At 36.0% G+C, this 11,838-nt stretch overlaps 2 protein-coding genes across 3 annotated transcripts; one reads left to right on the top strand and one right to left on the bottom strand.

Moving 5' to 3' along the window:
* The first annotated feature begins 954 nt into the window (after positions 1-954).
* On the top strand, positions 955-7,467 carry LOC108998063 (transcription factor GTE12-like). 2 transcript variants are annotated; one of them, XM_035688088.1, is made up of 11 exons: positions 955-1,076; positions 2,663-3,484; positions 3,836-3,893; positions 3,966-4,118; positions 4,195-4,259; positions 4,350-4,401; positions 4,492-4,575; positions 4,671-4,786; positions 4,997-5,033; positions 6,712-6,833; positions 6,930-7,467. In XM_035688088.1, exons 2-11 carry the CDS (start codon positions 2,672-2,674, stop codon positions 7,116-7,118), a joined length of 1,689 nt encoding a protein of 562 aa, XP_035543981.1. In that variant the 5' UTR covers positions 955-1,076; positions 2,663-2,671; the 3' UTR covers positions 7,119-7,467. The 2 variants fall into 2 exon arrangements, with proteins under 2 accessions (XP_035543981.1, XP_018830045.2); XM_018974500.2 differs by having other exon boundaries at positions 4,967-5,033.
* Positions 7,468-7,809: 342 nt separating this feature from the next.
* Positions 7,810-11,586, bottom strand: LOC108998065 (eukaryotic translation initiation factor 4E-1-like). The gene is made up of 5 exons (XM_018974503.2): positions 11,145-11,586; positions 9,277-9,442; positions 9,069-9,194; positions 8,223-8,288; positions 7,810-8,111 (listed from the first exon to the last, which is right to left on the bottom strand). The coding sequence occupies exons 1-5, from the start codon at positions 11,426-11,428 to the stop codon at positions 8,061-8,063; spliced, it is 693 nt and encodes a 230-aa protein (XP_018830048.1). The 5' UTR covers positions 11,429-11,586; the 3' UTR covers positions 7,810-8,060.
* Between the last annotated feature and the right edge of the window lie 252 nt (positions 11,587-11,838).

The raw sequence follows: 11,838 nt of genomic DNA, 5'->3' as shown, positions 1-11,838 counted from the left end.
GATAATAATTATTATTATTCACAAACTATCTCATTGCTATTTATTATCTCATTTCATCTAATTTGTGTAAGAGACTATTTCAATAGAGAATAAAAAGAGTGAGAATTTTTATATTTCAAATGATAAAAAAACCAATTGAAGGAGGCTATATATAGCCCACCAACCCCACGTGGGTGCCCCTTCCTTTAACAGTATGTTTTTCGATCTTTTATGAATGATTTAGTTCAATAAATCAATAAATCAAGTAGTTTTTTTGCTTTATTCTTAGGGGTAAAACAAAATTGAAAAACCGACCAAGATTTGATCCAATATTAATTTTTAAAAATTGAAATCAATCTGAAACCAGTTTTCATATTCTAAAAAACGGTTTGAACCGAATCGGATCGATATATTTATTTATTTATTTTTATGTTATATATAAATTTTTTTTATATAATGTTTTTTTATATTATATATTATATACTAGATTGTTAATTAATAGAACATAAAATATTCATGTCGATTAATCTTATTAACATAAAAATAATATAACATTTGATATAATATAAAATGAATCTTATAAAACTTTAATATAATATTTGATATAACATAGAATTAATCTTATAATTTTTAATATAACATTTGATATAATATATAAACTTTAATCTTATAACATAAAATTAATATAATAATTAATATTAATTTATTAATATAAATTTACTTATAAATACATTTTGTAGTGCCACACGTATAAATAGAAAAAAATGATCAAATTTAAAATAAAAAAAATTAAAAGTTTTGATTTTAGTGATAAATTTGTTCTTAAAATTTTAAGATCAATTTATATTAATTCGATTCTAAAATTTATCAACCGGACCGTACCGGATCTATTCCACCCTTGTCTATTTCCAACTAGAATACGTTCAAGAAAATCGGATTGTGTCGGGTTGAACCGAACTGGCCCGGTACGCGACGCGTTTCGTTTGGGTTGACCTGAAAGTCTTCTATTTTCAGAGTCCTCTTTTGCTCCCTAAAGCTTTACTTCCCCACAGTTGTTCGTCTCAGAGGCCTTGTTCTATCTGCGGCGATCGGCAGAGGTAAGTTCTCGAAACCCTAACCCTGATATGTTTGTGTTTTATTTTTTTAGCTGGTTGTTTCCTTCGTTTTGCTGTCTTTTTCGTCTTCTTCTTCACCTGGGACAGCTTCTTCTCTGTTCTCCATCAGCATGGCCTCTTCTCTGTTCTCCATCAGCATCGCCTTGCGCAACCCATCTTCGTTTGCTTTATATACTCACAAACCCATCTCCCAATAATTCGCTGATATCGTCTTCGCCTCCTGGTCCCTCTCCATCTTCCCCGATCCGCCCCCGCCCATTAAACTTCCCCTATGAACTCTGAACCCAACTGGAACTAGGTTATTGTTATGTGTTGGAATTGGGTTAGGGTTTAGTTTTGAATTGGGTTTTGAACAAGGGTGGGCTTGCCGGCTTGGATTAGGATTATGATGTGAACTTAGATCCGAATTAGGGTAGGAATTAGGTTTTGAATTAAGGTTATGGGCTGGGTTGAATTAGGATGGGGATTAGGGGAAACAAGAATCATTTATCTAAATCGTGGGCGGGGTTTAGGGTTCAAGGTTTTTATTTACTCGGAATTTTTTTTTCTATGCTTTAGTTTTCGACGTTTTCTCACTCTGCGTGTTTCCAGAGAATATGAGGGAAAGAAGACGGAAAAAGTGTTCTTTTTTTTACAACGCTGGTTTTTCCTAGCTTCCAGAAAAGAGAGAAAACTGGAGAACAAAAGACGAGAGAAAATGTTTGACGTTGTCTTCCTTATTTTATTATTGTTGTTGTTGTTTAGATGTTTTTTTTTTGGCAAAGGAAAAAGACGCTTATATGTTTAAACAACCGACCCATTAATGGTTCCTGAGAATTTGAGGGAAACAATACCGAAAAAAAACTTTTTTTGGTTCGTTTTTGCATAGCTTTCAGAAAAGAGAAAATTGAAGGACAAGAGACGAGACAGAATGTTTCATGTTGTCTTTATCTATTAGAAGTCTTTTTTTTGGCATTGGAAAGATGCCTATACAGTTGAAAAACTGAATAACCATTGATTGGTTCCTAAGAAAGCTGAGAAAAAGAAACCTAGCTTATTTGCTGCTATATTTCATCTATTGATTTTTTAACAAGATAGCGCATTGATTGTAATGACCCAATGAAGGTTCAAGTCACACCTGGGCCCATACTCCAAAAAGACTAGTTAATGTACCATTGTAGAGCTTGAACATCTCCCTACCAAGCAATGTGGGATCCCATTCACCACCTTCCTACACACAATCACACAATCTGGAGTTAGTGTGGCACTTAAAATGTGCCACCTATGATGGATTTGGCCTAACGAGAGAATGTTGCATTTTAAGGGCCTATAATACTTCATTTGTGTGATTATGTATAGAAAGATAGTGAATGAGATCTCATGTTTCTTGGGAAGGCGAAGTTCAAGCCCTTTATAATGATTTCAAGTGGCCCCAATTGTAACCTTGATGACTTTTTAGTATGGGCCCATATACGATTTGAGCCTTCCTTGGGTCGTCACAAATTGCAGGGTTATCTCCGTGCCTTTTCTTTTAATTGTTGTGCTAGATTTTTGCTCTCCTGATTACTGGCCTTGTTTAATTCTTGCAGTTTCTCAATATGATTGCAACTGAAACCATGGTAGCAAACAAGAAGCTCAATATTAAATTCTCCATGAAAAGAATAGAAGCCAATCTTGATAATCAGGCATGTGGGCTGGAGCAGCTGGAATCATTAGTTGATGAGTGGAATCGTAGTAGTTCTGTGAATGGAAGTAATGGATCTGAGAGGAAAAAGATGCACAGTATTTGTCGTTCTGATGGTACAAAGAAACTGGAACCCGAGTATCCGAAGGAAAAATTCTCTAGGCCGGGGTCAAAAAAGCGTGGACCTCCAGAGTTGATAGAGTGTCCAAAAGAGAAGAGGCAAAGGATGGATCGTAGTGTGACTTCTCATTGTTCCACAATTTTGAAAAAACTGATGTCTCATCCAGCTGGTTGGGTTTTCAACAAACCAGTCGATCCTGTGGCTTTGAACATTCCGGATTATTTCACAATTATATCCAACCCCATGGATCTGGGAACAATAAAGTTTAAACTGGAGAAAAATATGTATTTTGACACAGAAGGGTTTGCGGCTGACATCAGACTAACCTTTTCTAATGCCATGCTTTATAATCCTCCGGGTAATAGCGTCCACAAAATGGCACAGGAATTAAACAATGTTTTTGAGACAAGATGGAAATCTTTTGGGGAAAAGTGGGATTATGAAAGCTCAAAGGTTGGGCAAAGAAAACTATCAACTGGAAAGGTGACGGAGACTATTGATACCAGACAGGGTGTTCAAAAAGCTCCTCTGCGTAATAATTTGTTGATTAAGAGGTCATTGCCTACCATTGAGAAGGTCAAGAGTTCTGATGGAAGAGATGTGGAAGTAAGTAATATGCTATATTATTCATGATTAGATATGATTTTCTGCATGGACGATTTTTTCATTCAGACAATATATGATTTTCTGTCTGTATAAAAAGTAAATGATCTATAAGTGCTTATAGAAATAAATAAATAAATAAATAAATGAGATAGAAGTGAACTTTTTGTTGTTTAGCCAATCTGAGTTTCCTAGATTCAACTAACTAATGCAACTTTTGGTGGGTAGGTTGTAGACCTGAGATTGCAAATTTTTTTTTTTCAGTTTTTTTATTTTTTACATGACATTTTTCATTTTTATATCAGGATAGATTTTTTCAGCTCAAGTTTTTTATGATTCTCTTCATATGTGTAGGTCATGAAGATTGCACGGGACTGCACTCAGAAATCGTCAGGAAATGACTCTCACAAAGGTATGAACGTACATAATGAAGGTTTTTGTTTTATGGATCACTATAGAAGCTCATTGGCTAATTATCTTATAGGAATTGACAATAGTAGTAGACATGCCCGTGCCTCTGTCAATAATGAACCTCTGGAACCTCCATCAATCCTGATTGCTTGTAGATGTGGTCAATGTGGCGCCATTACATGCCTGTGTAGCCTACCTTGTAATGCAACTAATGCATCCTCAAGTGGTTAGTTAGCCTTTCTATGGCTGCCTCTCGGTTTTCCCCTACTTAACTGGTTCATAGATTTTCTACTTTGGTTCAGATTTATCTTCAGAAAGATCATTGGACAGAGACCATCGCATTTGTGGTTTTGATGCTTCCAGACAGGTATGCTTGACATAATGAATATGTTCGGGAGTTAGAGACTTTCTTGCCACGAGATAAGTTAAAACTTCCATTCCAACTTACAATTGTCAGGCAATAAGCGGGTCATCATCCCACATAAGCAAGTCAGATCCGGATTCTGATGGTGGGTGTCTGTTTTCATTTGACTGTAAAGGCTTGATATTTTCCAGTTATTTGTTGGTGATCTGAGTTTTGGAATGGTGATTATGTGAAGGGGCTGTAAGTGCTTTGGATTATGAAAATGCATGCCTTAGTTCTCGGCCCACGCCTCCTGCAACAGATCCTGCTTCTGAAGGAGGTCAGTCATGCCTTAATCTAAGTGTTATTTGTTACCATTTGCCATGGCACACTGACTGCCTGTAAGATTTGCTTTTTCCTGTTTCTTTGTTACAGGATGTTCAGTTTTTGATGAAGAGCTGTCACCAAAGAAGGCTCTACGTGTTGCAATGCTAAAGAGCCGCTTTGCAGAAACTATTCTGAAAGCACAACATGGGAAACTTCTTGACCATGTAAGATATCTGTGTTTCTTTTTATGTATTTATTGGATGCCCAAATATGGCAGTCTGGTAATGTAATATTTGTATTTCCTGTGCTACTGTGTTTTCACAGTTGCTCATACAAAAAAAAAAAAAAGAAAGTATATATTTAGTATGGTTGCTCATACTTTCTTTTTACTTGCTTATGATTAGGGTGACAAAGCTGATCCTTTGAACTTGCAGCAGGAAAAGGAAAGACTGAAAAGGAGACAGTCTGAAGGTGAACTAAGCGAACATTTCAGTTTCATGACTCATTCATTATGGATTATGTGTTTGTAAGAATCGTCAGAAGTTTAACCTTATGGTTCAAGGGCATTAGTGCGTCTGTGTAATGCACCTTCTAAATGTGTTTTATTAGCAAATACATTATTTTTCTGAACTTCTAGTTAGAATGATGATATAGTTTTTCTTTAGATAGGTAGAATGATGATATAGTTGCTGGCATCATATAAGTGTCCCATTCGTTTCATATCCAATATTATTGTATTATTGGACTTATAGGCGTGCCATCAACCAATTTCTTAGCTTCTTAGGCATTGTCATGTTTCCCTCTGTTCATTTTGATTTTTGAATTTTTACATGTTTTTAAAGTTTCATATGGGTGGGGTGGACCTCACCTCTGGATCTTTAGTTTTAGGCATAGTACTTGCCTGCTATACAAAAATTCAAGTGCACTATGGTCTATCTGTTTGTAAGGGCCATAAAGAGCTTTGGACCTTATAGTCCTAAGGAATTAGTTAAGGTGAATTACAGGCATAAACTGAAGTCTCTCAGAATCAAGTTGCAATCAATGCTCATCAGGTACAACTAGTCACTAGGAGTATATGGATTTTTTTTGGGTGCTCCCATGGTAATGATGATGTCTTTTCATGGCTTATTTGGTTGGTGAGAATAGGGCTAAGTGGATTTGGGAGTGTTAACCTGGCGAGTTTGTAGAAAGGGGAAATAAATAGATTTCGCCTTTTTTCTCACTTTGGGCATTGTTCATTTAGGGGCTCTCTATTATGGGCTAGGTGTTCTCTCTTGTATACACTCAGTGTACTTGATTACGCCTATTGATATTAATATATTTTTACTTATAAAAAAAAAAAAGATTTCGCCTTTCTACTATAGCCTATATTTGAAGAAAACAAAGCTAAGGGTTGGAATTGCTTTGGTAGTTAAATGAATGCATGTGCAGTTTGGGGCCAGCACCTGTGAGGATTTGGTTTCAGTCTTGGATCTGTATACTTTATTTTGTAAATTGCAAATGTGTTAGTCTGGTAGTGTTACCCTGACAATAATGACCACAATTTTGGGTGGAGGATTAGTTTTATGGAAACAAGGGGCTGGGGCTGGGGTTGGGGAGGTGTGTTACATTCCAATTCGGGCTTGGTGTATTTTGGGTAGGTTTCATGGGATTTTTGAGTCATTAGGGGGCCCTCTTGTATGTGCTAGGTGCTTTCTTGTATACGTGTGTACTTGATTACTCCTATTGATATATATATATATATATTTATACATATAATATTGCTTATCAAAAAATAACGACCACAATATTTACACTTGAATGAACGAACCTCATATTAATCTAATGATCCTGGCAGGGTTTTTCCTCATCGTGTTTTCCCCCTCTTTTATTTCCTTGTGGATCTTTCTTGACGGGAATAATAATCATTCTTGCAGAAGCAATATGCTATATTTTTTTAGTATTATCTTTTAGTTTGGAGATATATTTGGTTTTTTCTTTGTTTGCCTTCATCTTATTATTTTTTTTAAATGAAATACGGACCTATTTTCCCAGTCAGTACTATTATTTCTTTTGTATCTGAATGGTTGATTGTGTGTATGTGTGCGCATGTCATGGTGTGTCATTTTCAGCTTCTTCTTAGATGATGAATATGAATCATTATTTGCAGAGAGGGCTAGGATTGAAGCTCAAATGAGAGTGGCAAAAGCAGCCTCACAAATAAAGGAAGAGGCTGAGCAGAAGCAGCAGCGTGAAAGAGAAAGGGAAGCTGCTCGAGCTGCGCTTCATAAGGTTTAATATTGTTTAGTAGATTATCGCATTTTTACCTCAGGTAATTCAATTTTCTTTTATACTTGGGAGATGTATCTGATGATCACCTGTATGCAGATGGAAAGGGCTGTTCATCTTGAGGAGAATTTATGGATTCAGAAGGAACTTGATATGTTACTTGGCTGTTCTCTATCTTGCTCGCGAACCCTATTGGAGAAACTAGGTTTGTTTATTAAAGATGAATCCATGGAGGATGATGAGGTGAATTTGAATGTAGATGGGGAGGAAGGGGAGATTTTTTCATGAAGATGAACCCTACTCTACTCTACTCTACTCTACCCTACCTTATAGTTTCAAGTCTTCCTTTTTGCCTGGCTATGCCTGTTTATATCATTATACTGGAGGAAAAAGGGACTTGGCTCATAAATGACTATTTTTTACCTTTTACCGGCTCGGGGTTGCTTAAGGTTTGGAAATTGGGGCGGGGGGGTGGTGGGAAGAAGTAATAGATAAATTCATATAAGATGCAGTTTGAGTTAGAGAGTGTTGTTGCACCCGTTTGTCGTACCAGGACATCTCTTTCTGCTGTGTCATGTTTTCTCTGTTTATTGTACTTGCAAAATAAAATGAAAGAAGAAATATTAGAGTTGGTTAATTTCTGGGGCGGGTTACCTGTATGTATTCTTATTCATTCCTTCTTCCTCGAGAAAGTATAATCATATTACATATTAATAGGAAAAGTGCATAACAATGCAAGACCTGGGATTGGATCCCAGTTACAATGAAAAACCATACACACGCTAATATGCCTAAATTGCTCAATAAAGAATGAAAAAACAAATGGAGGAAGGAGGAGATTCATTTTGGCAGACAAAATACTTTATAAAAAAACCTTGAATCTTTGAAAGGGAAGGAAGGTCCAGTTGGGGGAGGAGAGGAGTCTCCCCTGACCGGAAGGAAGACATATGTATAACGCATTGCCAAGACCAAAAATAAATATCTACTCATTGCCCATTGCCATTCAAATATTTTTAGGCAAGAAGCAATTCTAATTCTTTCATTCAAATATTTTATCATTCTAATTTCTTTGTTTTTTTTGTTTTTTCCCCTTTTTAAGCTAAGTGTAAAACAGCAAAAAGCAAACCCAACTCAAACTTTTGAGTCCTAGGCATATGGTCAAGTAGTATGGGACTGCATCAAGAAAAAAGCTTTAGAATACACTAGAGATGAACACAGACTACACACAGATCATAAATTGTAGCGATTCTTGGCATTTCTGTCTAGCCTCTTTGCTTCCTCCTGCGAGAGCAGATGAAGAACGTTACTTGTGTAGCCCATAGCCTATCATAAACTGAGCCAACCAATAGAGGAAAAAGAAACGATTACATGCTTCAAAAATAACATCCTTACATGGAATATAAAACCAATGTTCTCATTGTAATCAAGAAACTCCTTCCACTGTTTCCCGATGCTCATCTGCAAAATTTCACACGAGATGCTTGCAGCCTTTTTTTTACAATCATAATCGAACCAATCATCAAAATTACGCAATGACATATTGCTCTGGGTTGGTGAAAACCATTTAACATAACATTTACTAAATCGAGCTAAGGAACACTATCAATTCCTACGAATATCAGAAGTGCCCCAAAAGCCCAATTGCTGAGGCTTTTGGGGCACTTCAAGCAGTAAAATTTGGACTGGATCTTGGTCTTTCACAGGTTATAATCAAGGGGGATTCTTTGCAAGTTGTTACGGCTCTCAAAAGTGATATAGAAGATTGAAATGGTGCTTGTATGTATCTGAATGAAGCTAAAATGTTGCTTCAAAAGTTAGCTAAGTGGGAGGTTTCTCATGTTAGGAAAAATGGCAATGTTTTGGCTCACTTGTTAGCAAAAGACTCTCTTTCATTTTCTGATCCTATTGTAACATTGGAGGAGATTCCTTCATGTATTTCTTCCTTGGTTTAAAGAAATGAAGATGAGATTGTTACTTATAAAAAAAAAAAAAAAAAAAGCTGAATTACATTAATATTACAAGGTCTCAAATGAAGACAATGTGGTATATTAAGAGACCAACTTATTCTTTCCTCTTAAATCATATAGAATAGACAATAAACATGGAGAATAAAAAAATATGAACAAGGTTAAAATATGTCCAGAAGGTGATCTCGTGGGCCAAAATCACGTATGGACACCAACAAACAGGCAATATAATTGAGGTGGGTGGTTTTATTGTTTACTTAATAGCAGTTACCTGTGCAGCTTCATTCTTAGCATTCTTGGTCCACAAAGCTATTTTTTCCTGCCTCTGTCTGACATTTACAACTGCTCCACATATTTCATCTCCATGATCAAATTGTTCTCCAATCATTGCTAGCAACTAAGACCGGTCCATTCAGAAAATTAGTTCCCACAGAGAATTTTTAATTCAGTCTCATGCTACAAAGAGTCTGAAAACATACAGTATACAACCAACAGGTGTCAGATTTCCCTTTAGGAAAGGTTGCTGTCCATTTCCCTCCATTTTCACAAACAGGGTCCTCCCATTTTGGCTCTATTTTATGTTTGAAACAATGGAAGTCAGCTCCCAAGGTCAACTTGCTTGGATGATGAACATTATTGTAAATGCTGTACATGGAATGAATTTTGCAGGCAAATTTGTCATTCATCTTGAGGATACAAGTGGAGACATGACATATAGATAATTCAAGGTGAAATGGAAATCAGAAATCAAGGCAGAGATAAAGATATAAGTGGATCCCCTGACAAGGATAATGATTTCTTCAGACCATAATGCATGGTAGTTCAGGAGAAATTTATCACTATTGGTTGCAGCTACTTGAAATTACGATGATATGAATTAGCCTACATTAGAAACTCTTCAAAAATAAAATTGTCATTTCTACTTCCTCAGTATTCATTACTAAATGATGTCATATGTACCTGATAACTGGTAAGAAATGCAATTAATGAGAAACTTAAGCCCTCGTTTGTTTTCGTAGATGAAATGAGATGAAATAAGATGAATTGACATAAAAATTGAAAGTTGAATAAAATATTGTTAGAATATATTTTTTTAATATTATTTTTGTTTTGGAATTTGAAAAAGTTGAATTATTTATTTTATTTTGTGTGAAAATTTAGAAAAATTGTAATGATTAGATAAGATGAGATGAAAAGTTTTGTGAAAGTGAATGAGGCTAAGTGATGAAGTCGAGAATCGACTTGTCACTCAGCAATCCAAACACATGGCAGAAAAGGAAGACTTTCTTTTTACTTGTTTATTTTCCAAATAAAAAAAAGTAAAGGCTTTCATATTACTTCTGGCCATCCCCAAGGATCCATTGAAACACCTTGTGCCAATCATCCATCTGCATATCATTGAAAAGGATCCATAGGAACACCTTTGTTACCTCCACTCCAACCAAAATTTTCAAAAACAGAACTGATAACTACAGTCATGATCTAAAATATATAGACTGAGAGGGTTGCCCTAAAATTTAACTCAGGTTTAAATTTCATTCTGAAGTTTAAAAAGGTGCATTTGTGTCTAAACAGTTTAAAAGAAAGTAATATAATGAGAACATACAGATAGACCTCAGCATGTTAATTACATGCAATGCACAATCTTGAAAACAGTATGAAGCCAATATTATACCCCAACTTTCTAAATCTTAAATGCAGGCAGAGTCAATAAGGAGTGGTTTTGAATGCAAGATCCCACATGAACTTGCGCAAAACCTGAACTGTTGATCACGACACAGTTTCTCCTTCAATTAAAAACCCAAGAACCAGTGGGTTCACGTGAAATGATCCAGAATACTTTGTTGTTCCTAAGAGAAAGCTCCAAACAAACACAATGTTCCGCTCAACTGTGCCAAAAACAAAACATTTGCCTCCAATGGGCCAAATCACACATTCTTTTTTATAAGTAGAACCAAAAACAAACATCAACAACACAAGATGCCAAAAATCCCAATTCCTCCTGATATGTCATCCACCACAAATAGGAACCCATTACGATCACCTCACAAGACCGGTAGACTTGTTCCTACATTAATCCGATCAATTCGATCAGACCCAAAAATCTTCAGTTATTTCATTTGCATTAGCACCAAAAACAGCAACAAAAGCCGGAGATCTAAGCAAAGGACGGTCTTTTTCTTAATTATCTTAGCAATTACATGAGACAGTTAACTTTTCTCACCATTTTTCACTTTCAAATCCCCCATTTGCACCCCCAAAATCTAAATCTTTCCCATATATATATATATATATATATAGTCATGAATATATACGTATATTATATAGACATAAAAAAATATTTTACCCCCAGAACTCTTCAATGGTAGAGAAGGTATAGATCGGCCTCATGGAGCTACCCCAAGCGGCCTGCTTGGACTTGGCGGCGGAGGGGTTGTCGAACCAGAAGGTCCACGAGTGCTCTAGCGGGTGGGGCTGATGCACCACCGCCGTCTTCGATTCCCCATCTCCCCCCACGATCTCTCCCTCCTCAGGCTCCTCTTCCTCTCCAGGTCCGCCCGACCCATGGTTGGGGTTTGTGTTCATGTTAGTGTTGGTCTCTTCTTCGGTGTTTGCCGACTTTAGCGCCATTTTCCACTTTTCTGTTAGTTTTTTGGGGACTTTCTTTGCGTTTCTCTGGCTTTCTCCGATTCCTCAGTTCCGAGATAGATAGAGCGACAAATTTATGTAACTTGTTGGGGGTGGCAAACGGATTGGACTCGGCTTCTCATTTATTTATTTTGACAAAATACATAATTTTTTTATAAACCAATGCTACAAAGTACTCATATTCCATCACGTATATGTGACAATTTTTATTTCTATTGTATTGTCCTTTATTGTTATTAAAAAAATTTAAAATTGAAAATACAATCTCATCAATCATAAAATAAAAAGGTAAGAATACGATACTCGGTATGTAGAATCTTATTTTCTTTTATAATTTGGGGTCGGATAAGGTATGACATAATAGTGAAATGATTTGTAAATAGTAATAAAAT

The sequence above is a fragment of the Juglans regia genome, chromosome 3 (assembly GCF_001411555.2).
Source record: "Juglans regia cultivar Chandler chromosome 3, Walnut 2.0, whole genome shotgun sequence".
In the NCBI taxonomy this organism is placed as follows: domain Eukaryota; kingdom Viridiplantae; phylum Streptophyta; class Magnoliopsida; order Fagales; family Juglandaceae; genus Juglans; species Juglans regia.
The sequence above is the reverse complement of the archived record's forward strand: the minus strand, read 5'-3'. Positions and strand labels throughout refer to the sequence as shown.